The sequence below is a fragment of the Curcuma longa genome, chromosome 7 (genome assembly GCF_044706935.1).
Source record: "Curcuma longa cultivar G26 ecotype Majalengka, Jawa Barat chromosome 7, ITB_CL_G26_1.1, whole genome shotgun sequence".
Lineage (NCBI taxonomy): Eukaryota > Viridiplantae > Streptophyta > Magnoliopsida > Zingiberales > Zingiberaceae > Curcuma > Curcuma longa.
In genome coordinates this window covers 5811546-5836460 of record NC_133867.1, presented here as the reverse complement: position 1 = coordinate 5836460, position 24915 = coordinate 5811546, and the positions used below count along the sequence as shown (strand labels likewise).

At 38.8% G+C, this 24915-nt stretch overlaps 3 protein-coding genes and 1 pseudogene across 3 annotated transcripts; 2 read left to right on the top strand and 2 right to left on the bottom strand.

Moving 5' to 3' along the window:
• Positions 1–1277: 1277 nt before the first annotated feature.
• Positions 1278–5903, bottom strand: LOC141831445 (uncharacterized). The gene is made up of 7 exons (XM_074718801.1): positions 5667–5903; positions 5093–5239; positions 4263–4361; positions 3661–3852; positions 3405–3524; positions 2387–2458; positions 1278–1611 (listed from the first exon to the last, which is right to left on the bottom strand). The coding sequence occupies exons 1-7, from the start codon at positions 5901–5903 to the stop codon at positions 1384–1386; spliced, it is 1095 nt and encodes a 364-aa protein (XP_074574902.1). The 3' UTR covers positions 1278–1383.
• A 565-nt stretch (positions 5904–6468) lies between these two features.
• On the top strand, positions 6469–10099 carry LOC141831949 (putative metal-nicotianamine transporter YSL9). Its single transcript, XM_074719391.1, has 8 exons — positions 6469–6540; positions 6601–7039; positions 7105–7277; positions 8200–8297; positions 8382–8516; positions 8606–8795; positions 8880–8994; positions 9082–10099. Exons 2-8 carry the CDS (start codon positions 6619–6621, stop codon positions 10020–10022), a joined length of 2073 nt encoding a protein of 690 aa, XP_074575492.1. The 5' UTR covers positions 6469–6540; positions 6601–6618; the 3' UTR covers positions 10023–10099.
• A 4020-nt stretch (positions 10100–14119) lies between these two features.
• On the top strand, positions 14120–19942 carry LOC141831929 (lipid droplet phospholipase 1-like; annotated as a pseudogene).
• A 683-nt stretch (positions 19943–20625) lies between these two features.
• On the bottom strand, positions 20626–21672 carry LOC141832511 (putative purine permease 11). The gene has a single exon (XM_074720013.1). The coding sequence runs from the start codon at positions 21670–21672 to the stop codon at positions 20626–20628; it is 1047 nt and encodes a 348-aa protein (XP_074576114.1).
• Positions 21673–24915: the final 3243 nt, after the last annotated feature.

Below are 24915 nucleotides of genomic sequence, written 5' to 3'. Positions count from 1 at the left end.
TTTTTAGAAGAAATCTTTTGGAAAAGTTGTTCGAATTTAATTTGAATTTATAAATTAACTATTTTAAGTTGAAAATAATTATCAAAAGTATCCTAATACATGGTCCTTAATGCAAAATGGATGAATATTCTGTGCAAATTCTTCGTATTTCTAGTATGATTTTATAAGATTCAAAAATACTATTATGTAAAAAGGTGGAATTCTTCATTCTAACGGTCCTACACGGTTGATCCCATGATCATCTGTTAGTCAAAATGCCATTGAGTTACATCTCAGCTAAAGGGTCGTCGTGATTAAATCACAAGTTAGGCAAAGATTTTTAATCGACACATGCGAAAGGGAATGCATGATTTATTAAAAATATTTAAAATTTAATTGTGCCATGGGTGAATGGTGCTGGCATCAGGTCTGTCGGTCTGACAATTTAAATTAGTTTCTATGTTTGGTGAGACAACGAGAGTCAAGATCACGACAAGAACATTAAGCGATCATTTCAAATGAATCTGTTACAACTTGCGGATCAACGAGATTTGCAATCAATTAATCCAACTTTACTATGAACGATAGCAATTAATAAAATAACGCCGACAAAATTGATAGAAAAATTAGAGGTGTAATTCGATCCACGACTCTGGAAAAATATCGAGTTAGAATTAAAAATTTTAAGATTCTGATTAGATTGAGTTGGATATGAAATCTGACTCGATCTTTTTTAATTGAATTGGATTTTGATTGATTTAAATTTAAAAGAAAGAAATTATTTTAAAATTAAATTAAATTTTATTTTAAAAATTAAAATATTATATATATGATAAAGATTAATATGATAATAATAAAATATTAAAATAGAGACGAATTATTAAAAAAATAATATAAAAAAATCTATTATTGATTTGGTCAATCAGGTTAATATTCAAATTTGGATTTATAATTTTTAAATTGAGTTCAAATTCGAATTAACATTTTTTATAATATTTTTATTTCGATCATATCCGACCCATCCGATCCATCCAAATTAACACCATTAAACAAATAATACAAAAAATCTTTTATTAATCTGATCAATGGGATTATTAGAATTGGTCGGATTATTCAAGTTCAAATTTATAATTTTCAAATTAAATTCGAATTGAATTGAATTTTTTTTATAATATTCTTATTTCTACCCTATTCAAGTCATCGGATCCATCCAAATTGACACCCTAAGAAAAATAACAAATGAAACTTCTATGTTTGTTAGTTTTGTAAAATATAAGTTAAATTAATTATTTGTTCTTAAAAAAATAAACTATTTTATCCGACAGATTGACAAACTAAAATTAATCTGTTTTATGATTTTGATAATTTAACAATTAGATATCAAAATCCAAGTGTAGTAGCTAGCTAGGATGACCTGAGAGCAGTTCTTGCCATTGCCAATGCTCCTTCGTAAGTTCGATTTTTGCCCATAAAGCCAGCCATATGGACGAAAATGCAGCCAGGGATTCCGGCCATCTCCGAGAGCTCATCGCCTTCCAACCCCCTCCATGGCTCCGGTAGACGCTTTCGGCAGTCGAATTTTTCCGGCGTAACTGGAGCTGCTTGAACTCGCCAAATTTTAGTCAGTTCATCCTACAATTCAAAAGAGATATAAGTGCGACTTGGTTAGGCAACAACATTATGACACATCTTCACCACTAACTTTGTCCCTAAGGGTGCAAATGAATTGAACCTGTTCTCAAGCTTTTTGAGTCGGCTCGAAAAATATTTGATTCATATTTAAAATTATCGAGCCAAACTCAAACATGTTCGAAAATTTTTTCAAATCAAATTCAAATTCATAATATTTTGATCGATTGTTCATAAGCACTCACAAACTGAACTTGAATTGAACTATAATGATTTTAATTTACACAATTTCAAATTATAGTTTTTGATTATGTTCGAATCAAGGTTCAAACAATTCAAACCGAACTTGAGCCAAAATTATTTATATTTTCGAACTTCAAATAGAATTCAAATATCACACATTTTTCAAGCTCGAACTCAAATATTAATATTTTCATATTATTCGACTTGATTCAATTCGTTTACACCCCTACTTATAATGAATGAGGGATAAGTTGAAAGATTGTAATTCGAAAATCCAAACAACTGATTGGGCATAGTTGATATAAAGTCTAATTGATTTGAAATTGCTAATCATGGTTAGGCAAAGGATCTTGATCTAAGTTTGATCCACAAAACTCAAATACTTGAAAGAGAAATAATCAAGCAAAAAACTCATCTGGTATTTTTTAACTAATAAATTGAAAGGAAATTCTGAATAGGACTGCAAAATATAGTGTATTTTGTATAGCTTTAGAAAATCTATAAGGGAGAGCATGAGGAGGATCAAGTATAATACCTGATAAATAACAAACATGATGAGAGGATTGATTTTTAGTTCCTTTTCCAGATCAAGCAGGTGAAGATTCCACTGCAAAAAGAGATCAAGTAAATCAGGTTATCCTCTTTCATTTCTTTTTTCTTTTTGAAAACTCAAACAGGATATTAGAAAATAACTTTTGAATAATCTAACATCTTTGAACCAATTGAAAGAAAAAAAAACACAGACAAGCAGTATGGTTCATTGACATACAAAAAATTGAGGAAGAACATACCAAGCACGCAATTTGCGATGGCATTACAGTAAACTGTCATCAATTTCTTGGTAAAGTTTACTACCAATCCATTTATACAAATAAATTTCAGTACTGAATTGGAACTAATGTGCAAATATTCCTATCGAGTGCAACCAAAATTGAACCAGTTCAAGCAGAAAGACACTTTCTTGTATCACCTAAATAGGGGGACTTAATGCCCCGTGGCTAGGAACGAGGAAGGGCCTCTGTGGCATTATGAATAAATGCCTATTCTTCCATTGAAGACACACAAGAAGTGTTCTAAGGTGTGATTTCACATTTGTGTGAGCTACAATGTGTAATAATTATTTGCTAGTGACAATGTAGTAGTAGATGTTAAGCCGCATAAGATCTTTGTGTTTGCATGATGCTTTTTCCTCGTTGAATATATATTGCAAAAGCAATAGTGCCAAAGAAGTATGAAGTTGAAAATTTAGATCAGTCATCAAGAAGAAAAAGTAAAAATCCAACTTGCCATATCTATCGGATATTTAACCAACTCAAATTTGAGTAATACATATTAGTTTTTGCATCAGTACAAAAAATCATCAACCACTTTCAGACCATATGGAAAGTCTCAAGGATTCCATCTTCGACCAATTTAAATTTTCCAAAGATTGATAATGAACCATTTAGGATGCATTATTATAAAACTATCAAACTTTTCAAGAAACAGCTTGCATATCAGATATGAATACAACTAATGCAGCTATAGATGGGAAAAATTGATGGTTAACTTACAGGACAAAATTTTTTCAAAAGCAAAATTTGACCACTTGGATCTACATTGCTTCTTGCCTCCAAAGATTCAATCACTATAGATCTCGCAGGTAACCATGACCTAGCATAAAATGAAATGCTCTGTCCACATTGACAGTAAAAAGTGTTAATCTGTCTGAGTCGAGAAAGATCACAGAAAAGATTAAGTGAACTAGCAGAACCAAATAATTTTGATTAGGGTTACAACAGTTTGAACAAGAAGAGATAGTGAAACAACCTCTAAAAATTCACCACCAGCAAGCATCATTGCTCGATGAAAAGCTGCATTCTCCTTCTCAGATGACTGGTCAAGATCTATCCACTCAGGGTTCAGACGACCAACTCTTGAAGAGAGATATGTATTATTGGCATATTTTGGAGGCTGATCAATGTCGTATTGATTGATCCCATTATCAGTGGCATCTATCGCCTGCGAAATGTTGTTAAGAATCACAAAGTAGTTGATCAAGAGTCAAGTAACACAAACAAATATGAGAAACAATATATGCACAAAGGTAAACTTTATTGGTTCCTGACACATGGAAACACAAAAAGCCATCTAATTCAAAGATCAACTTACATGCAATTCAGAAACAAATAGGTATATAAACAAATACATTTATCAAACTCCTGATGATTTTGAGCAGACAATATTTGTCGTCATATGCATATTATGGATGTGTTCATGATAGACAAAAGAGTAGTAGAACATGCTTCATATAAGGTACCTTTCACTTCATCTTTCTTCAGGTGATCATACAAATCAAAAGGTATTATAAAACACAGAAGCTGTCTTTGTTTTTACCAACCCTCTCCTATTTGATAGATCAGAAAGAATACCTCAATAAAGTTTTTATATACAGCAAGATATAGGCATTGGACATTCTTGTGCCCCTTGTCAAGTACAAGCTCTTTTGCAATTATCTCCTCACCATAATGCTACAATAAGAAAATGGAAAAGTAAGTCTTAAAAAGTATTGCAGAAAGATGGAAGTATGAATTACATGATAGCTTTCTTCAAATAGATACAGAAAAGACCTTTATGTTTCTTAAAAGGATTATCAAATGAGTCCTGATGAAAACTATAAGAATGAGTATCAAATATGTAGTTGAATAACTATAATCTATATCAATATTGCAATAAATCAGTCTAAAACTTTGCAGAATTTTGTGCAGAACATTAACTTATAGTGGGAGATGATAGGAAGAAAAATTTGAGAGAGACTATTTGAATATTTCAAATGAGTCTGCAGATGGTTACACATGTTTATAATAAGTTCTGAAGTTCCATAGTCACTCTTATTGTCTTACATGCAGTCAAATTTGTCATGAAATAGTAAGACCTGGAAAATTTCCAGATATATAAAAATTAAAGAAAGGGAGCTGCTTTGCAACAGATCTATAAAATTTTCTCAATATCCGTCTGCAAATTGCAAAGTAAAAATGATTGGAACACTGACTACTAAGAGCAAGCAGCACATGTGAGATATAGGAAGACATTTATGAAGACAGACAAACTTTTATATTGTTATTATTTTTTCTTAAAGAAAAAAGGCACTCAAATTGAGAAGTTACAACACTTTTAAGAATTGCCTATCAAATACAAATTCACATACAAGTTCGGACTTTTATCTAATTGGAAGTTATCTCATTATGGATAACTATGTTACCTTATAGATAAGTCCAGCACTACTGAGCTTCGTAACAAAACCATGGCCAAAAACCTCATTAAATCCTTTTTGGTGATGATCATAACGGTCACGGCTTGGATCATATTCACCGCCAACATCAAGCACAGCATCTAGTGTATCAAGAAGCTGCAGGTTATTTACAAGAAAAACATTAGAAATATCCATGGAAAGAATCATTACCAATCAAATGCATCGGTCAGCTTGCTCTTAGTCAACCAATTCAACTATGAAAAGGGATCAATCAAACATTGGACTGTTTGCACCTCAACAACCTGATAGAGGTTGTTGAGGTGCAAAAACACTTGGAAGTTCTCTGTGTAAGCACCTCTAAGTTATTACATTCGATATGCATCACAAGAAAAAAAATATAGATTTTTGAAAGCCCAAGTTTAAACTACCATATGTTCTACAAACTCAAAAAATCTAGCCGTCACAAATTCTAAATAATTCTATCTATATCCCACACACATGCATAAAACACCATGATGTGCACATCCATTGTCCCAAGCACCAAAGATACGATAACAAAGAAGCAAGGAAAAGAAAATCGAACCTGAGTATCTCTGGTTCGAACGATCTCGGCGCCGGAGAACTTGGCGGTGCGGCGGATCATGAAGCAAGCAAGCGCCTCGTCGCAGTGGAAGCAGCCGTTGTGGGTGCCGACCCTCTTGGTTCCAGTGCCGTGGGAAGCGGTGGAGTAGGAGACCACCGTCCCCGCCATGCGAGAGCCGGAGAAGTAGGCAAAGCTCCGCGACGCTATCGGCCGCCACCATCTCCGAATCGGAAGCATCGATAGCGCGGCCGTCCGCCCCTCGGCTCGAAGGGCACATTTAAACTCCGTTAGTGTGGAAAAGCCCAACTTGAAAAATATGGGCCGGGAGTAAGGGCCCGGCCCAATTATCAGTAAAGAACAAATAGAACAGTTGAAATGTAAAAAAAATAATAATAATAATTTTAAAAACTCAAATAATAATAATTAAATTAAAAATATGAAAGCATAAATATTGAGATTCGTCGATTAAGAGATAACGAATGTTGGAGGCGATCGACTTCGACAGGAAGACAGGCTCCATTCATGGCGCTATCCAAAGTGTGATTTGATGCGGTCAATGGGCGTGAGCCAGCTCCAGTAAGCAACGGTACCGTGCGTATCGCGTATGATCCTTACATTGATTTGAATTGTTTCGCCAATCTATCGCCCATCGCCTGATTTGGAATGTTGTGATCCTTTGGATTTGTACTGCTTGTAGTTGCAGGACGCCGTAATTTTCTCGCCGGTGATTCAGTTTTGAGGCGAGAGTTTGTTGTCTCTCGATCCAGATGATGAAAGATTCAATCTTTGGATTTTGTTTCGCTGGATGATGAATATGAAGCTCTTGCTGCTGATCGGTTTATGAGACCCTATGATGAGACTTCTGCTCGATATTGTAATGACCATATGATTTTTGCCCTACCGTGAAAATGCCCCATTGACGCTGTTCTTACAGGTTGAATATTGTCGTTGAATGGAAGAAGGTAGAAGGAAGAAGAAGCGAATGCCTACGACTGGCCAATCCGGGCTCGCGCAAATGGGGGAGCCTGAAGAGCTGCAAGAAATCGAGAGAGTTGAGGACTTGGAGGAGGCAGTGGAGACAGCGGCCCTGGAGCCCAAGGGGATCCCTCCCTGGTCCAAGCAAATAACCCTCCGCGGCCTCGCCGCGAGTCTCGCGATCGGTATGATTTACAGCGTGGTGGTGATGAAGCTCAATCTCACTACCGGCCTCGTCCCCACTCTCAACGTCTCCGCCGCCCTCCTCGCCTTCGTCGTCCTCAGGACTTGGACCAAGCTCCTCCACAAGATAGGCGTCACGACGACCGCCTTCACGCGGCAGGAGAACACCGTGGTGCAAACCTGCGCCGTCGCTTGCTATAGCATCGCAGTTGGAGGTGCGCAAGTTGCAGTCTTTACTCTTTCATGCCTGATTTTTTGCTACTAATGTTGTGATTTGCAGGTGGATTTGGATCTTATCTTTTGGGGCTGAGCAGGAAGACTTATGAGCAAGCAGGGGTGGATACACCAGGGAATGCTCCAGGAAGCTACAAAGAGCCTGGGATTGGTTGGATGACTACATTTCTTCTTACTATTAGTTTTGTTGGACTCTTGACCTTGGTTCCTCTGAGAAAGGTAATCCTTTTACTTCCTGTTCTTCCTTATATCTTATCATATTTTGTTGTTGTTACTGCTACATTGGTACTTAATTTGCAACTGACCAACAGAATCATTTCTTACGTTTAAGGAGATCCATTTCACCCAAATTCTGATTTTGCACTGACATTGTAGGATTTCAGTGCATCCTTACAAGTGGATATCTGAAATTTAGATTCTAGCTTAGTTTGTTGTCATATTTTCAGCAGTATTATCTAGCTAATCTGATTTTCCACTGTCGCCTAAGGGAATTGGTCGAGTTCTAGTTTCCTGAAAATATGTTGCCTACCTTTCTCTCTCTCTTCCCTATCTTATGTTGTGGAAAACATCTATTCTATCTTAAATTATGCTCATCTTAAAATTCTTGCAAGTACCTCTGAAACACTGGAAATTGCTTCCCAAAATCTATCTGAATGATTTTGTATATCCTATCTTAAATTATTGTGCATTTTAAGCTTCTAAAATAAATAATGACATTGCTTCAAAAATGGAGTAGCATCATTGAACATCTATATAACTTTATCATGGATTGTTTTTCATGTGCACTGTGCTTCACAGACTGAGTTTTATGCTACTTTGTTCAAATAGGAAACATTGCTTCTGCTAAACCTTTTGCTAATTGAAATGTACTTATGGTGGCGCATTGCATCTATGAATAGAATTGTCAGCTATTTTTCTTGTTACTTCATTAGTATAATACTACTTTGTGTAGAATACTTTTGTGCATTTATATTTAGTGTTATTTTGTAATGGTCATTAAGGTATATGCATCTATTTAGCAGTTATTGAACATTTGTAAGTCTTCGTTATGAATTATATACACAAGCCATTGGGGCTGAATATCTCTTTATTTAAATAGGGGTCTAAACCCCCTCTTTAACAATTTCTTTTTATTATGAAGATCATGATCATTGATTACAAGTTGGCGTATCCAAGTGGGACGGCAACTGCTGTGCTTATCAATGGCTTCCATACTCCTCAAGGCGACAAATTGGCTAAGTAAATACCCTTCCTTCTTGGAAACTAAGATCTGGATCGACCCTACTATGATGTATGAGCTTTGTTCCCTCATCTTATTGACAGGAAGCAGGTATATGAGTTCACAAAGTATTTCAAAATGAGTTTCCTGTGGAGCTTTTTCCAGTGGTTCTTCACGGCAGGAGACGCATGTGGATTCTCACAGTTGCCTATTTTTGGACTAGCAGCATGGAAACAGACGTATAATTGATTGGCAATTATAAATACTCATTGATTTTACCAGAACAATCAGTTTATACGACCTCTTATACTTGTTCCTGGCTTTGCAGGTTCTTCTTTGATTTTAGCCTGACATATGTTGGAGCTGGCATGATTTGCTCTTACATTGTGAACCTCTCTCTCATTCTTGGAGCAGTCATTTCTTGGGGAATAATGTGGCCACTAATAAGTGGACTTAAAGGTGATTGGTATTCCGATAGCTTGCCAGAGAGTAGTACGAAAAGCTTACAAGGATACAAGGTATATATATTGCTGAAAAAAATTCATTTCTTGTGAGGGAATCCATGAGAGAATTCATTTGGACATGTACCTAATCTTTTGCAGGTCTTCATATCAATCTCTCTTATCCTTGGAGATGGTCTCTACAATTTCTTGAAAATTTTAGCTTTCACAGTGAGAAGCATGCATGCAAGAGCAGTATCCGAAAATCTCAACAGAGGTAAACTGACTAATGTATTTGTTCTATGAACCTTTCCCCTCCTTTCTTATCTTAGAACTCTGATATGTTGCATTGTGTTTTGTGCAGTGGAGGATGTAGACGATGACAATGATGTCCTTGATGATGTGCGACGTAATGAGTTATTCGTAAAAGAAAGCATACCGGTGTGGTTAGTCTACTCTGGATATGTTCTTTTTGCTGTGATTTCCATTGTTTCAATACCTCTCATGTTCCCAGAGGTGAAGTGGTACTATGTGGTCATAGCTTACATCCTTGCACCAGCTCTTGGTTTCTGCAATGCTTACGGCACCGGCCTAACGGACATGAACATGGCCTACAACTACGGCAAAGTGTCTCTCTTCATACTTGCTGCGTGTGCCGGGAATGACTCCGGTGTAGTTGCCGGCCTCATCGGATGTGGGCTGATAAAGTCAGTCGTTTACATTTGTGCTGATCTGATGCATGATTTCAAGACTGGTCATCTCACAATGACATCCCCAAGGTCGATGCTTCTTAGTCAGGCCATCGGAACAGCCATGGGTTGTGCCATTGCCCCCTTGACATTCTTCATCTTCTACAAGGCCTTCGACGTGGGGAACCCAGATGGGAATTGGAAGGCTCCTTATGCATTAATATACAGAAACATGGCGATACTCGGCGTGGAGGGCTTCTCGGCACTCCCACATCATTGCCTACAGCTCTGCTATGGATTCTTTGTGTTTGCACTGGTGGCCAACAGTCTGAGAGATGCTTTACCAGCTAATTATGGATGTTGGGTACCTCTCCCAATGGCCATGGCAGTGCCATTTCTGGCCGGTGCTAGCTTCGCGATCGACATGTGTGTAGGGAGCTTGATAGTTTTCATCTGGCACAAGCTCAACAGCAAATTGGCCAATTCGATGGTGCCTGCTGTTGCATCTGGTTTGATCTGTGGAGATGGATTGTGGATTCTACCATCATCTTTGCTTGCCTTGGCTAAGGTTAATCCCCCTATTTGCATCAAGTTCGTGACTGACTCATACAGTTGAACCATGGTTTTGCAGAGGAATTCAAAATATCAGTTTTTCGCAAAATGAGCAGGAAAGGAGCAAGAAGAAGAGCTTCGATGCAGGTATATAATTTTAGTAATTCTCGAAAAGCTCAAGCTATCAAAACAAGAGAATCAACAATCCTGTCATCCTGTTGTTTCTCATAACTCTCTTTCTCCAATTTCATTGTAGAATATGCTTTACCTTCAAATGCAAGATCCATATGACGAGATATTTGCTCGATGAACACACAGGTTCTCGATGGACAGAGTACAGCGAGAAGTGAGACAGCAACAAGGCAAAGATTTCACTGTTTTCTGCACCATTAGCAACGATATCAAAGCTCAAAGAATCAGATGAGAATAACTGAGAAGCTTATAGAAGCAAAGAGACAACTTGATAAGGCTTCACACCAATTGTGATATGTTCCGATACACCATTGACTGTATGTTTCAGAAATTTCAAGCGTAAGTGAAAAAACCATGAGCGATTTGGCCTCTGCCTCCGACGCGAATATCAGTTCTTTCGGTTCCCGCTCCATCGCCTCGCCTCCACTGCCGAGCCTGGTGCCTCCTTGGCACCTCCCATAATGAATTATGCTGCTGTGGCATATCTTAAATATTTTTTAACATCAACTATGCTGCTAAATATTTGCGTTTCTTTCATAATAAATTCTTGCTTTTTCTTTTTTTTATACCATTCAATAAGCTCTCGCTCAGCTGTTCCGATACTCAAGTTAAGCCACAGCAGAAGAGGAAAGCACGAAAATGAAAAAGTAAGAATATTCTTGACCGTGTGTGCAGACCTGTACTCGTGAGAAGCGTGGTCGTTATATAGAATTATGAGAGAGAAAGATATTCTATCTAATTATGGAGAATATCTCATTAGTGAAGATTTTATTAGAGAAGATGTTTCATCGCTGGTATGGAGAATATCCCATCACTGTCGTCGTTGTAGCGAATGGTCCTATCACCCACGCATGATACGGTAGTAGCCTATGAGGTATTAATGGGGTAGATGAGTTATCCCAAATATCATATCATAACACGTATCCTTCTGATGATGATTTGACAAGTTAAATGGAGTGTCAGGAGTCGGACTCGGAGGAACCGAACTGTTTAAATACTAAGCAAGGCAATGAGTAGAGCACGGAGTAGGATATTGAGCAGGGAGTTGAGTTGTAGCTCAGAATCAAGTATGGAGCGAGAGTTGCATCCGAAGAAAGATCGGGTGTTGAGCCCCGAGCTGAACTAAGACGGTGTTTTGTTCTGAGCAGAGCTGATTGCCGAGTCGGGAGGAGTTAGAGTCAAATTGGTTGTCGAGTTGAGGAGTTGGAATCGAATTGGTTATCGAGTCAGGGCTCGACCACCTTGCTAGGGTGGGGAGCATGAGTGTAAAGTTCGATCGTGGAGCCAAGATGTGGGACCAAGCTAATTAACTATGGAGTCAAACTTTCTATTTGATATGTCGTCTCCAATCGAACCAGATCTTGATCTTCTGGTACGCAAGTTATATCGATCCATAACAATACACTTAATAAGAATCAATTGCGGTCGATGTTAATGAGATATTGGTAAGCTTGAGCCTGCACGTCAGGTTTGGTGCCTTGTTTTTATTTTTTGTATTTATTTTGACGTGTACCAGAAGGCGTTGTTAGCTAATGAAACCAGTATGTATTGTTTGCATTCGTAGACATGTTCTACGTGGCAGTCAACACTTATCCTTCTGCCTCGTCTTTAAGAAAAAAATGATAAATCTCTTTTGATTGCGTTCCCCATTTAGAAAGTAGTTGGGGATCGAACCACGAGTCTCTGAATCACAATCCGGATGTCCTACCGTTGCACCATTACTCCGGAGACTTCTGCCTCATCTTTAAGAAATCTAATATTTGTGGATCCAATTGATTCGATTGAATGTCATGTGTTTTTGACCAGGTCAACTTTTTTTCTTAAAAAAGAAATTCAATATTTGTTTATCATATTACTTCAATTCTTAGTCAAGTTCATTGATCCTAGTCTGAATTTTTTAACTTGCTTAATCATATTTTCTTTTTATAATTCAGATGTTGAAATTTTAATTTTGAAGATAATAAATTTAAAATATAATTTATACATATACATGAAAAGAAAAGGTCAAGGAAAGAAGCCACCCAGATCCTTCAAACCACTCAATGACAAACACTACTTCTGCATCTTGTCCTGTAAAATGAATGGCAATCACCAATGACCAGTATTATCTTATCAAATTGATGCTCTTGGACAAGAATCTTAAATCGAACGAATATTTTAAAGATCGACTTTTGAGTGTGTATAAGTGAACTTGGAAAAAACCTTCTACCTCAAGAACAACTAGATTTTAAAAAAAAACAGTTGTTATCAAAAGTGATTCATAATGAGAGCTAAAGATCAGAAAAGTAAAAGTGGAAGAGCTTTAAATCACTAGAGGACAGAGATGGAGACCCTTGTTATTAAATTTTGCTAAACCACGTTTGTTCTTTCACTTTCAAAGATCCCACATAGCAAGCAAGATCACATCTAATTAACTTTTCTATTAGTTTTCCATCCAGGGGCTGCTTCAACATTTGAAAGTTCTTATCGGCTAAGTATTCGAGAGTCAAACTTTGCTCGTTCGAGTTCTCTTCGTATGCTCGAAACTCTTATCGGTTCGCAAAGTCTAAATGCAACATAAGCTTCACCTAAACAGTTTGCTTCGAAGCAACAAGCATAACCACTGACCTTCACAACTACATAAGCCATGAGTGGCCCTTGCTTGCAAGGCTCAATTATCCTTATGTGTTAGAGCTTCTCATGTTATATAATCATGAATGTAAAAAAATACTATCAAAATATTCCTCTCTAATATGCTAAAATATGTTTTTTTATCATTATAAATTATAACAATAAATTTAATATTTAATATTAATTTATAAGTATTTTGAAAGTTATCCTATTGCATGACCTACCTCATTTGTGGTCCCTATCATTCCATTATTTTATTGCAATAGTATGAACATGCTCCATTATTCAATCGTTGTTCCCTTTGGTTTGTAATTATTATACTTATCACATTTCTTCATTTTTAAATGGAGTGCATGTTTCTCACATTGATATGAGATTTAGATTTTGAAATATGGTTAAGTTGATTATTGTGAGACAGATTTATTGAAGTGGACAAGAGTTGAATCTCGATAAAGTCAAGATAATGTCCTCATCCGTAGTGATCAATTGCAGTTTTTCAATTTATCTTCTCATATATAATTGTAACTCGATCGTGTGGAACCGCTGGATGATAAATTCTATCTTTATTGTTGAAGATATGAGGTCTAGGAAATTTAGATTAGATTTAGTCTAACATATAAACTAGTATAAATAATATATCTCAATATAGGGTGATAAATGAAATAATTATTCATGAATAAATTTAATATTTAAGTTAATAGAAATTTATTTATATTCATTTAATTAAATAAATAAATTTAATAATTTATTAAATTAAATCAAAAAAATGGAACATATATTTGTTGAATTCCATGAATAAAAATTACAAATTATTCATTAAAAAATTCTTATCAATATAGTAAATAAATAAATCCTCAAATAAGTTTATTAACCAATTAAATAAATTTGAAATTTTCAAACAATAAAATAAGTGTGAATTAAGAATTCCATGATAACAAGTAATTTTGGTTAAAAATATTTGACGGCCCAAAATAACTTAGCTTAACTTAATTTATCTATATATATTGTGAATTTTGCAAAATTGTCCATAAATAAACATCATTTACATTTCCACACTTGAAGTTTACTTTGACATGTCTCTATTTATAACATCACCAATTAATCGTCGTCACATGTCTAATTCGGAGGCGGTGACACGCGCGAGCGGATACGTACCAGAAAACGCGATATATTAGTTTGTAGCAAAGGATCGGTATCATAACGCGTTACGATGTTACGACTGTCGCGTCGTCCATCACCTCCACTCTCACGAGAAGCCTTTCCGCGTACGTAACGGCCGTTACGTTGCCTGCGCCGAATCGGCGAGCTGTACCGATAAATGCCGCCTATCTTCCTTCTCTCTCTCTCTCTGATTTTTTTTCCTTTTTTTTTCTTTTAAATTTGCTTTAACCTTCCTTCCCGTTCGCTTCTCCCCAATCCTCACCTACTCGTCTCTCTCCTCTTCTCGGCCTCTCTTTCGATCGCTGTGTTCCGGGAATTTTGATTCGTTCAGGGTCTGCGGCGTCGATTTGGCTGAGGTCGCAGGAGGAGTGAGGGATCGGAGAGGATGGGGGACGCCGGGAGCGGAAAAGGAGGTGCTTGCGAGGGGGAGAGCGTCGCTGGCGGGACCGACGTGCGGAGCTCTTCCGGCCCCGCGGCGGCGGCTGTGGATCACCTTGTCGTGATGGTCCACGGCATCCTCGGCAGGTTGGTGTTTACTTTCCTGATCCCGCGGGTGTTGCTTGATTTATCGTTGGTTCTGTTTGGATTTTGGCTGGATTTGACGGTGGTTTTCCGGGAAGAACGGTTTTTTTGGGGCAATGGCGTGTGCTGTTGGCAGGATGGATTGTTCTGATGCGACTCTTGTTGCGATTTATCCTTGAAATTGTTTATTTTGTATGCCTATTGAACTTGAGCGGCATGCTGATGTGATTCTCTCATGTATTCAGGTATGTAGATGGAGAATTAAGGTTGGAATCTCTGCTTTTTTAAGAAAAAATTGTGGCCTGTGAAATTATATCATACTTTTTTTGGCTGGTGGTTTTCCAATTTTCTTATGTATCGGTGCCTGAATCGGGAAAAGTAACTATACCAGCAAAGAAAATTAAGATCAAAATTTGATATGGCGCCTAACTGGATCTGGTGGACGTTTGAGCAAAAACTTTGATTTGGCATTAGGAGCTGTTGCAAGGCTCCAAAATTCATATCTAGTTGGATTCGATAAATTATTTGGACTATTTAATCTAAAAGAATTAAGTAATGACTAATTTGCATTGCCAGAAAATGAATTATATTTAAACCTGCTAAAAGTATTAATTTGGAATTATCTTTGGTTATCGTCATTGTTGATTTCACTTTTCAACTGAACTATTTGCTTCGTCTGTAACCATCCCTTTCTAGCTACTCTCTTGTTCTCTGTGCTTCAAAGTTCTGTTCTTTGTTAAGCCAATATTTAATGCCACTGCTTGCAGTCCTGCTGACTGGAAGTTTGCAGCTGAGCAGTTTGGTACAGCACTTCCAGATAAAGTGATAGTTCATTGTAAGTCATTTACCTTCAATATTGCTGCTTATTTTAATTTCCATCCTTCATATATCTTATTTTTTATGTAATGATGTTAAAAGGGTGCATTTTTTGCACAATCTCGGATTGTTATCTGTGCTGTAGAAAATTTGCGATGGCATTAACTTTTGGATCATAGTCCAAGAAGAAATTAGGAGAGTCGAAGTTAAATTGCATTTCTCTTGTATGTCTTCTTCTGCAAAATGAGATGATGTCTGCATAGTAGTCTTCTGTCGTAGGCCAAAGTCCAACATATATATGATCATATGTATAGCTCCAATCAGACTTAAATAACCAATCAGTGATTTCAATTTCAAAGAATCAACCTGACTTTCGAGCCTAAAAATTGAAGCTCTTAGTAGATGAAGTTTTTCACCTCTTCTAACCGTTTACACTTTTGCAAACAAATGATTTCTTTTGCTTAATAACCAGTTGGATGGCAAGTAATATAGATTTAAAAATAGGAGAACACGATCCCAATGCTTACCTCCTCCCATCGCAAATTTATGATAAGATTAGTTTATGTGGCCTCAAATACTTACAACTGTGATTTTTTAAAATTACAATGTGGCTTTGCACTCCCCTTGCAAATGCTGGGATAATAGATATTATATTTTAAGTGGCCTTAGTTTGCAAAGAAATGGTTTATTTGATTACTTTTACATTGTTTGCTTTGGTCAAATTGATACTAGTTATTAATAATCATTAATTCAAAAACACTACTCTTTTTATAGATTAATGAAATTTCCTAGAAATTAGCATAGCTTCTCTTCTATGTTCTCCTCTCAGACTATTATTTTGGTATAATGGTTTTCTTCTTATACATATTAGATATGGTCGTTATCTGTTTTTTTATTACACATTTTCCTTGTCAACCATATACTAATGGAGGTGCCAACTAGCTCAGTGTGCATGATCTCTCTAATGGGGTTTATCCTTCCTTTCTCCTTGGAAAATTTGATCTGATATTTCTTCCTCTATTGGGAGGTAAGATCAGTCTTGAAAACAACTGTTAATTTAAAGGAGCATGCATGAACAATATGTTCTGTTGATTAGAAATTGCTAGAATTACGTGGAAAGTATGGACGAGCTGGAATGGTTCTCTATGCACTTGCTATGCACTTGAAATCCTTGAAACTTGCATTAATTATTTGTGTTTTATGTGCAGGCTATGTATTCACATACCTGTTTTTTGTTTGTAGGTAGTGAAAGAAACATGAATAGACTAACATTAGATGGTGTTGATGTCATGGGTGAGCGATTAGCTGAAGAGGTCAGCTTCTCTCATGGTTCTTGCAACCATTAATTTTTCAAATTCTGATACCACGTTATTTTGACACACTTACATAAACAGGTAATTGAATTGATCAAAACATTGGCCAAATATTCAGAAAATCTCTTTTGTTGCACACTCAATTGGAGGATTAGTTGCACGTTATGCAATTGGGAGATTATATAAACCTCCCAGAAGAAAAACCCAAGAGGGCACTCTGTGTGATGTACATGATGATAGTCAAAGTGGTACTATCTGTGGTTTGGAAGCTATGAATTTCATTACAGTGGCTACACCTCATCTTGGTTCGAGGGGAAATAAACAGGTCCACTTTTCATACATTTACCTAACTTTTGAACTTTCATGTGTTCTCAATTCTTGAGATATATCTGAATTGAACTTGTTTTGTGATTGAAAGTTATCAATCAAAAAGTGGTAAAGTTGTAGGACAATGGAAGCCAGTTGTGAATAGACAAAATATGTTGATAGCTTCAATTGTGTTGTTTTTTTAATAGTCTACCATGGAGAAATTGCTCAAGAATGGTCCTCTTCTCTTGTCTAGCAACCATTGTATCTGTGTTCTTCTACAAGGTTATGAAGTGTGTTAGATTGGCATCTGTAATTGGATATAATCAGCATCTTAGAAACCTACCAAATTTCTATTTTTAGAGATATTGTGTCAAATAATGTAATCTTTTCTGGATCTTTTTTGTTAGTGCGCATAGCATAGTGCAAGGACCATCTAAGATGCCTTCATTAAAAGTTGGCATTGAGTGTAAAGTAGAATCCAAACATACCTTCATCATCAAATGATTCACTACCTGTATCTAAACCAGCATGATGCCCAGACACACAATAATGAGTTTTCAGTGATTATGCGAAATAGGTTTAAGAGATAAGTACCATAGACCTACAATCAAGATAGCATCTAAACTCAGTCATCTCTGTACTTTTAAGTGGCTTCTTGATAAGATTCCAAAGTCTTTGCTATGGTGGGTGGGAAATGTCCTCTTTGCCAGTATTTTAGATGATATAAGTTCTGACATATTTTCTGTAAGTATTATGTATAAGCTGGAAATGACACTCATAGTTGGCAATGTATATCTCACATTACTTTATCATTGATTTTGACTTTTTAATGTATCATATTAATTTCATTCAGGTCCCTTTCCTCTTTGGCGTCCCTGCTATTGAAAAGGTTGCTTCTTGTGTGATTCACTGGATATTTAGAAGAACTGGAAAGCATCTTTTTCTAACTGATAGTGACGAAGGAAAGCCTCCATTGTTGCAACGAATGGTGGAGAATTGTGATGATCTTCATTTTATGTATTTCCTATCTTTGCCTTGCCATATTTCTTTAGATCTTATCAACTTTGCAATGCATCTTCCAGGTAACATGATTATATTTCATTTACAGGTCTGCCCTGCAATCTTTTAAACGGCGGGTGGCTTATTCGAATGTTGGCTATGATCGTATCCTACGCTGAAATTTCTTGGATGTAACTATTCAAATTTCATATTATCATTGTATGAGACATCTAATTTAATTATCATGTAATTTCCTGAACTAAATGATTTCAGATATAGTAGGATGGAGAACATCTTCTATTAGACGTAACTCTGAGCTGCCTAAAGTAACATCCCTTTTGCAATCATTTCTCAGTGAGTTACTTTGTCCATTATCATTTAGTTATTAACTGGCTTTATTAAAACTTCTCTCCAGTGGGAGGATCCATTGAGTGAAAGATACCCACATATTGTGCATGAAGAATATACTGCAGGGAGCAGAAATGATAAGTGTACTAGTGATTCCCTAACGGACAGCGACGGTGATGCACTTGAAGGTACATATCATTTAATCCTGTATATTAAATAAACTTTGTGTTAGGACTTAGGAGTCAATTCCAGTTAATTTCTTTCGCATATCTTACTTGTTAGCACTGATAAGCTTGCATTCTCTACCAGTCTTTAAAAGATTCACTTGCCAGTCATGCTTGTGACTTCCCTACATTTCCCATAAACTTATTTTGCGATGATACATTTGACTGATGAATGTGCTAACTATTTGGTTTGATTTCCCTTCTAGCTGACGAATCTACTAGTTGTTTTCTTTCATTTCTCCTTTTTCAATTCCCAAATAATAGCTAATGCGGAAACAATATAAAGAAAATGGCTCCACATAAGGGACTGTGACCAGATGCGGTGTTGTAAAGTTCGAGCACCGTAATTCATGTCGAGTTAGGGGCTGTTTTTTTCAACTTAGTGCTAGTTCGTAGCTAACCATTATCATGCTTATTCAAGCTGTCTCAACCACTATTCTAGTGGTATGTCGACAGGGCCCTGGTAGTCGCAGTGCTGCTTAAAAGTCTTAGGATCAATTTGAGCTTCGTCGCTGGGGTTTGTCCTTTCCTTTTTCATCAAAAGAAAATGCACACCATAGGTGTGTGGAATGCAAAGCAAAGATAGAGTAAGCGGAAAGCCTATAGCAAAGACGCCAACGATACGAATTGGTCAGTAGTATTCTCAGGCTGTTTCTAAGGCCTATTTGCCGTTTAAAGAACAATAAGGACTTTGTGAGCCCTCATTTTCATTGATCATTATTTGCCCAAAAGAGACCTTATTCCATCTCAAAATGCAAATTTAAGAATTTTTACTATAATTAGAGGTGAGAGCTGGACTCTGTCACAATGTTAACCAATCCAATGTCAAAGGACTTGGGTGAAGACTCTCTTAGTATTTAAACATAGCTAAAGTTTCTCTTTTCATCGATCGATATGTATCGCGTTGTTTCGCTTGCAGAAAAGCTAGTAACAGGTCTCACACGGCTGTCTTGGGAAAGAGTCGATGTGAGCTTCCACAACATCAGCATGCAAAGGTTTGCTGCACACAGTGTCATTCAGGTCCTCCACCTCTGAACCACTTCTACTATCCTCATCCCTATTCCTCGCTATCTATCTCCATGCATCTCCATTTTTAATTTCAGGTTAAGGATCCATTCATGCATTCAGAAGGTTCAGATGTTATACAACACATGATGGATCACTTCCTCACTTGAGGGAGGCCGAGGAATTCTTCTTCTTCAGGTGGCACATTGATCATCCTCCTCCAAGGAACTAGTGGATCCATTGGATACAGAAGGTGGAGCAAAGAACAGCAACAAGAACATGAAGAACATGAACAGGTAGCAGCAAATCGACTTGAATCATTGAGCCTCACCATCACTTAAATCTTTTCCATATTCCTTACTGGCAACTGTGTAATCAGTTTATTTTTCGTAGCACGCGATATATTCACGTTGTATAGCTACACGCGATGATATTTTTTGCCCGTATCGGAATGGAATGGGATGGAATTGGAATGATTCATAATTTGCATTTCGATATCTAGATAGATATCTTGGAATCTTACATTTTTTTCTATTTTTGCACTATTGTTTGAAGAGAATTGATATTCTGCGCGACCCACGCTGCGCGATCCCGTGCGCGACACAACTGACCCGCCGCTTCTAGCCGCCCTCGCTGCGTCGTCCGGTCACCGTCGGCCGCCGGATCGGGGCCGATCGACGCGCCACTCGTCAGGGTGTCGGTCGACATCGGATTTTGGCCGGATTGTGGACCAGATCGAATTGTGGTCAGCGCAATTTGATCAGAACGTCGCTGGCAGTGGCACGCGGCGTTTCCGACCAAATCGCGGTCGGAGATCGGCCGGAGAAGGATCGGCGTGCAATGCGCCATTCGTCGGCACATCGATCGGGCCCGATCCGGCGGCCGACGGTGATCGGACGACGAGGCGAGGGCGGCCGGAAGCGGCAGGGGGCGGGTGGGCGGAACACTATGCATTTTCACATTCGAACGATCAGATCTGGCTCACGATCGTGTGATGGACGGTGGATCGCGAGTCGTGCACAGGCGCGTACGAGGTAGTCGCGCAGAATATCAAAATCCATTGTTTGAAATATTTATTTTCCAACAAAATGGTTTCCTTTTCTTTTTATTTGTTAGGGATTATACGTATACGGTTACAGATACATTAGCCAGCAGCCGGATGACGTCATCAAGGACAGGCATCAGGGGCGTCCGAACCATTGGCACGGTTGCAGCTGTCATCTCCGGTCTGGGCGTTCGAATCGTCGAGGTAGCGCTGGTAGAGGTAGGACCCGAACCCCCAAAACGCGATCGCCATGGCCACCGCCTTCGCCGCGTCCATCGCGTCGCCGAAGACCGCCACCGCCGCCAACGGCACCACCGCAGTCCCCACCGTGCAGGCCACGTTGGCGAACAGCGCCGACGCCGCTTCCACCAGCGCCACTAGCCCAACCGCGTAGACCTGCCACGCCGCAGCCGTCCCCACCAGCGTCATCACGTACCCGGCCCTCCCCCCTCTCCGGAACCGCTCCATCTCCTCCCCCACCCGCCTCCACTCCCCGCTCGCCCACAGCCCTGCCGCCGCCGCCGCAGCCGCCACCGAGTTAGTCCACACCTCCATCTCCACTGCGGCCGCCCAAGTCCTCGCCTTTATCACCCTCTCGAACGAGAGCTCCATCAGGGACAGCGTGAGCGCGAAGAGCGCGGAGGCGGCCAGCGCCAGCGCCACCCCCAGCCGCCGCTCTGGCTTGGAGGTGTTCGAAGCGTCGGACTCGGATCCGACGGCGACGAGCACGGCGGAGAAGGTGAGCAGCGCGACGGAGTTGAGGACGGGCGGGGTGAACCTGTGGGCGTTGAGGAAGTAGGAGAAGACGGCGTTGAAGGCCAGCTGGGAGGCGCAGAGGAGGGAGAAGGTGGAGACGGGGAGGTAGAGGAGGGCGTAGGAGTACATGAGGTTGGAGGCGGAGATGAGGAGGCCGAGGGAGAGGTAGATGAGGGCGAGGTCACGGGGGCGGGCGGCGGAAGGCGGCGGCGACTTGACGCGGAGGGGAGGGAGGCAAAGGAATGGGAGGCAGAGAGGGGCGCCCGCGGATTGGGCGACGCTCGCCAGCCACTTGCTGCGGCCCCCTCCGGCGAAGTAGAGCCGGCCGAGGAGGGTGCCGGCGCTTTGGGTCACGAGGACGACGGAGGTGGCGACGGCCACCGTGATCCTCCATTGCCACCGAAGCGCCGCCATCGGTTGGTAGGAAGGAGCCATGGCAATGTGAATCCAATTTATAGTCACAAACATCTAGATAGAGAAAGAGGAAGTTTAGCTAGACGGAACCGACAATCTCCTCCCGAGCATCGTGCCTTTGCCGGCTAACCAAAACCTAACCGTCGGCTGTGAGCTCATGGCCTACTCACGCACACCATGACTGCTGGCTTGCAAGCTTGTAGCTTGCTTTTGATCCCACCGGTCGTTAGTCATGAGCTTTGGCCCTTGTTTGTGAGCCATTCACAAAAAAAAAAAAAAAAAAAAAAAAGTAAATCTTAGTCAATCTCATGGACTCAATCCCTGGAATAACCGATTTGATCCCACAAAAATTTTTCACTGATCATCAGGATAAATCGGGAAGCGCATATGGCGGCCAATCCAGATCATGCCCAGCATCCTTTGATTGCGTTATCCATTTAAAAGAAAATTCTTGCAAATATACCGTAGCTGAGGATTAAATTGCGGATCCCTGAATCACAACCTGAATATCTTACCGTTGCACCATTGTCCTGGGGACTTGAGAGCCATTCACAAAGTCTTAGCAGTTAGAAGTGAGCACAAATTAAATTGAATTAATCGATCAAATATATTAAAATTAAAATTTTAATTTGATTAATTTAATTTTTTTTAAAAAATATTGATTATTTCGATCAAATAGTTTGAATTTCGATTTTAAAATTTTGAATTCAGTTAAATCGAATTCGGTGATGTACAAATCAAAACTAGGAGTTTAATATCTTTAATTCCATAATTCATTATTTTTATCCTCTTTCAAGTCCTGATTTAATTAAAAGCTTAATTATTTTGATTTTCAACTATTTAATCGATATTTTATCGATTCGATTTGTTCGATTTTTATATAAAAATTTGATCAATTCAGTTAGATTTAAAAAATTAATTTGTTCAATTTCGATTTGAATGATCCAACCGGTTCAATTATTAATCAATTGTTGACTCTTACCCACAATGTAAACCATCAAGAATTTTTATCAGTCCTTCCACGCATGGTGCAGTGATAAAATATTATTATATGAGGGCATTTTTACAATTGCAACAAAAAAACATCTATTAAATACTAAAATTTATCAATATAATAACAATAATAGTAATAATTAAACTGGTTATTCGTGCTTATTGTTGTGCTCCACTACAAATTATGAACCATATTAATCATTCAATGAATGCGCACTTTCTAAATTTAATAATAATTTAAAATAATATATAATTATGACAAATTTTTGAGACCTAAATTGGTTTTAGTCTTAATTCCTAAACCAAGCCTTCTATAAACAACTATATGTGATTCACCAACAAGTGAAATTAGGAGAGACTCATCGAAAGTATGATCGATAATTTTTTAACAGGTACAATTCGATTCACCAATCTCAAATAATTAATTTGGTGAATAAACTTAACTTCTTTTTTTTTTTTTTTGCCTCCGGGCTATGCTATCTGGAAACTTGGAGACGAGAAACGGGAAACACGGAAACGGAAACGGAAAACGGCAATAGTTGAAGTTTCTAGATTTTGAAAACATCGAAGACCTCATCAAATACTATGAACGAGCTACAGTGGCTGCAGCGCCGCTCGCTGGAGGGGCCAGAGGAGGATGACAGGGATTTAGGCTTCCGACCGCGCTTCTTCCAATAAGCCCAATTAAAGACCAATTAACTTGAGCCCAAGAGCAGTCCAAATTACTTAAGGGTTAATGGTTAAAGGGTATTGGATTTATAGCTTATTGGATAATGTTATTGGATCTTAACCATTTGATCCGTTAAGAAGCTATCAAACCCATTAAAGCATTTCCCAAATCACGATTCTCCTTTTCTCCCATCTCCTGATCGCGTCGTCCGCCTCATCCCTGTTCTTCTTCTCCAGCGTCGCACGCGAGGGTTGGCCGCCAGTGCCAAGACGGAAGGGCGTCTCCGGCGACCTAGGCCTTCTTCGTTGGCAGCGGCAGCGTCGTCGGTGGTGGCAAGGGGTGGTCGTAAAGGAGGAAGCTTTCCTCGGTGGCGCCGACGGAGGGGCCATATATGAGGTATGGGGGAGAGGAGGACGTCGATGAGCACAAGGAGGCGGACAAGGATGAGTAGGCGAAGGGGAGCGGCCGGACATGGACCAGCCGTTTCTTGTAAGTTTCCACGGATTCCCAACGTTTCGGAAACAGGGACAGACATGGACCAACCATTTCCAGACATCATAGCCTCTGGGTCATGGGGGTAGTGGTAAGCATAGCTCGGTGCTTCCTATGCATTTAGAATTTGAAACTCAGTGACTATAAGAAATTCACCTCTTGAGTTCAAGATCGATTATCTCCAAGATTAATCGGATTGTAATACTTGGAAACATAGCTTACAAAGGGGAAAAAACTTAAACTAATTTATGCCACAATAGTTTAGCAAACTCCATACCAATTAATTTGAAAATTAGCAAAGGAATTGGGCCTTGTTAAGAGACTCGAATAAAAGTCCAGCTCAACACGAGCCACCGAGGTTTAGATTGGTATGATAAAAACCCACCTCATAGAGTTCAACCATTGGGATTGTGCTGGGCCATTTGTAACTGTTGATTGCTCTTTCGAATTTGCCTGAGTTGTAGTGGGAAATTTCTATGGGATTAGACCGATTATTTTGAGAAGTTCATTGATGTAATATTTGGATACATAAATTACAAAAAAAACTTAAACTAATTTATGCCACAATAGTTTAGGAAACCCTATAACAATTAATTTGAAAATATAGAAATTATTTTTAAAAAGAATTTGGGCCTTGTCAAGAGACCAGAATAAAAGCTCAGTCCAACACCAGGCCACAAAACTAGTAATCGATAAGAAATTCACCACTCAAATTCTTCTGCAAAAAGGTGGATCCGCCACCTTAGCGACCCCATACGGTTGACCCTACGACCATATGTGAGGAAGTAAATCGAGAAAGTACAGTTGGTTACAACGCAGGAGGGTATTGCCTGGCTTCGCCAGGATTCGAACCCTTGCCCTCTTCTGCAAGTCTGCTGCGTCGTAACCAACTCACCTATGCCCCGGGGGCCACCACTCAAGTTCAAGCCATTGGAACTATGCGCACATTGCATAGACTATTAATTGCGCTTTTGAATTTATCTTAGTTGTTAGTGAAAAACTTCCATTGATCAGATCGATTATCTCCTAATTAATCGGATTGTAATACTTGGATACATAGATTAAAAAAAAAAAACTTAAACTAATTT

Coding starts and splice junctions, on each gene's coding strand:
- LOC141831445 (XM_074718801.1), bottom strand. CDS start 5,903: ATGCTTCCGATTCGGAGATGGTGGCGGCCGATAGCGTCGCGGAGCTTT. Junction 2,459..3,404: donor TTTTGAAAAAATTTTGTCCT/GTAAGTTAACCA, acceptor CTCTTTTTGCAG/TGGAATCTTCACCTGCTTGA. Junction 1,612..2,386: donor TCATGTTTGTTATTTATCAG/GTATTATACTTG, acceptor TTTGAATTGTAG/GATGAACTGACTAAAATTTG.
- LOC141831949 (XM_074719391.1), top strand. CDS start 6,619: ATGGAAGAAGGTAGAAGGAAGAAGAAGCGAATGCCTACGACTGGCCAA. Junction 8,796..8,879: donor AAAGCTTACAAGGATACAAG/GTATATATATTG, acceptor AATCTTTTGCAG/GTCTTCATATCAATCTCTCT. Junction 8,995..9,081: donor ATCCGAAAATCTCAACAGAG/GTAAACTGACTA, acceptor TGTTTTGTGCAG/TGGAGGATGTAGACGATGAC.
- LOC141832511 (XM_074720013.1), bottom strand. CDS start 21,672: ATGGCGGCGCTTCGGTGGCAATGGAGGATCACGGTGGCCGTCGCCACC.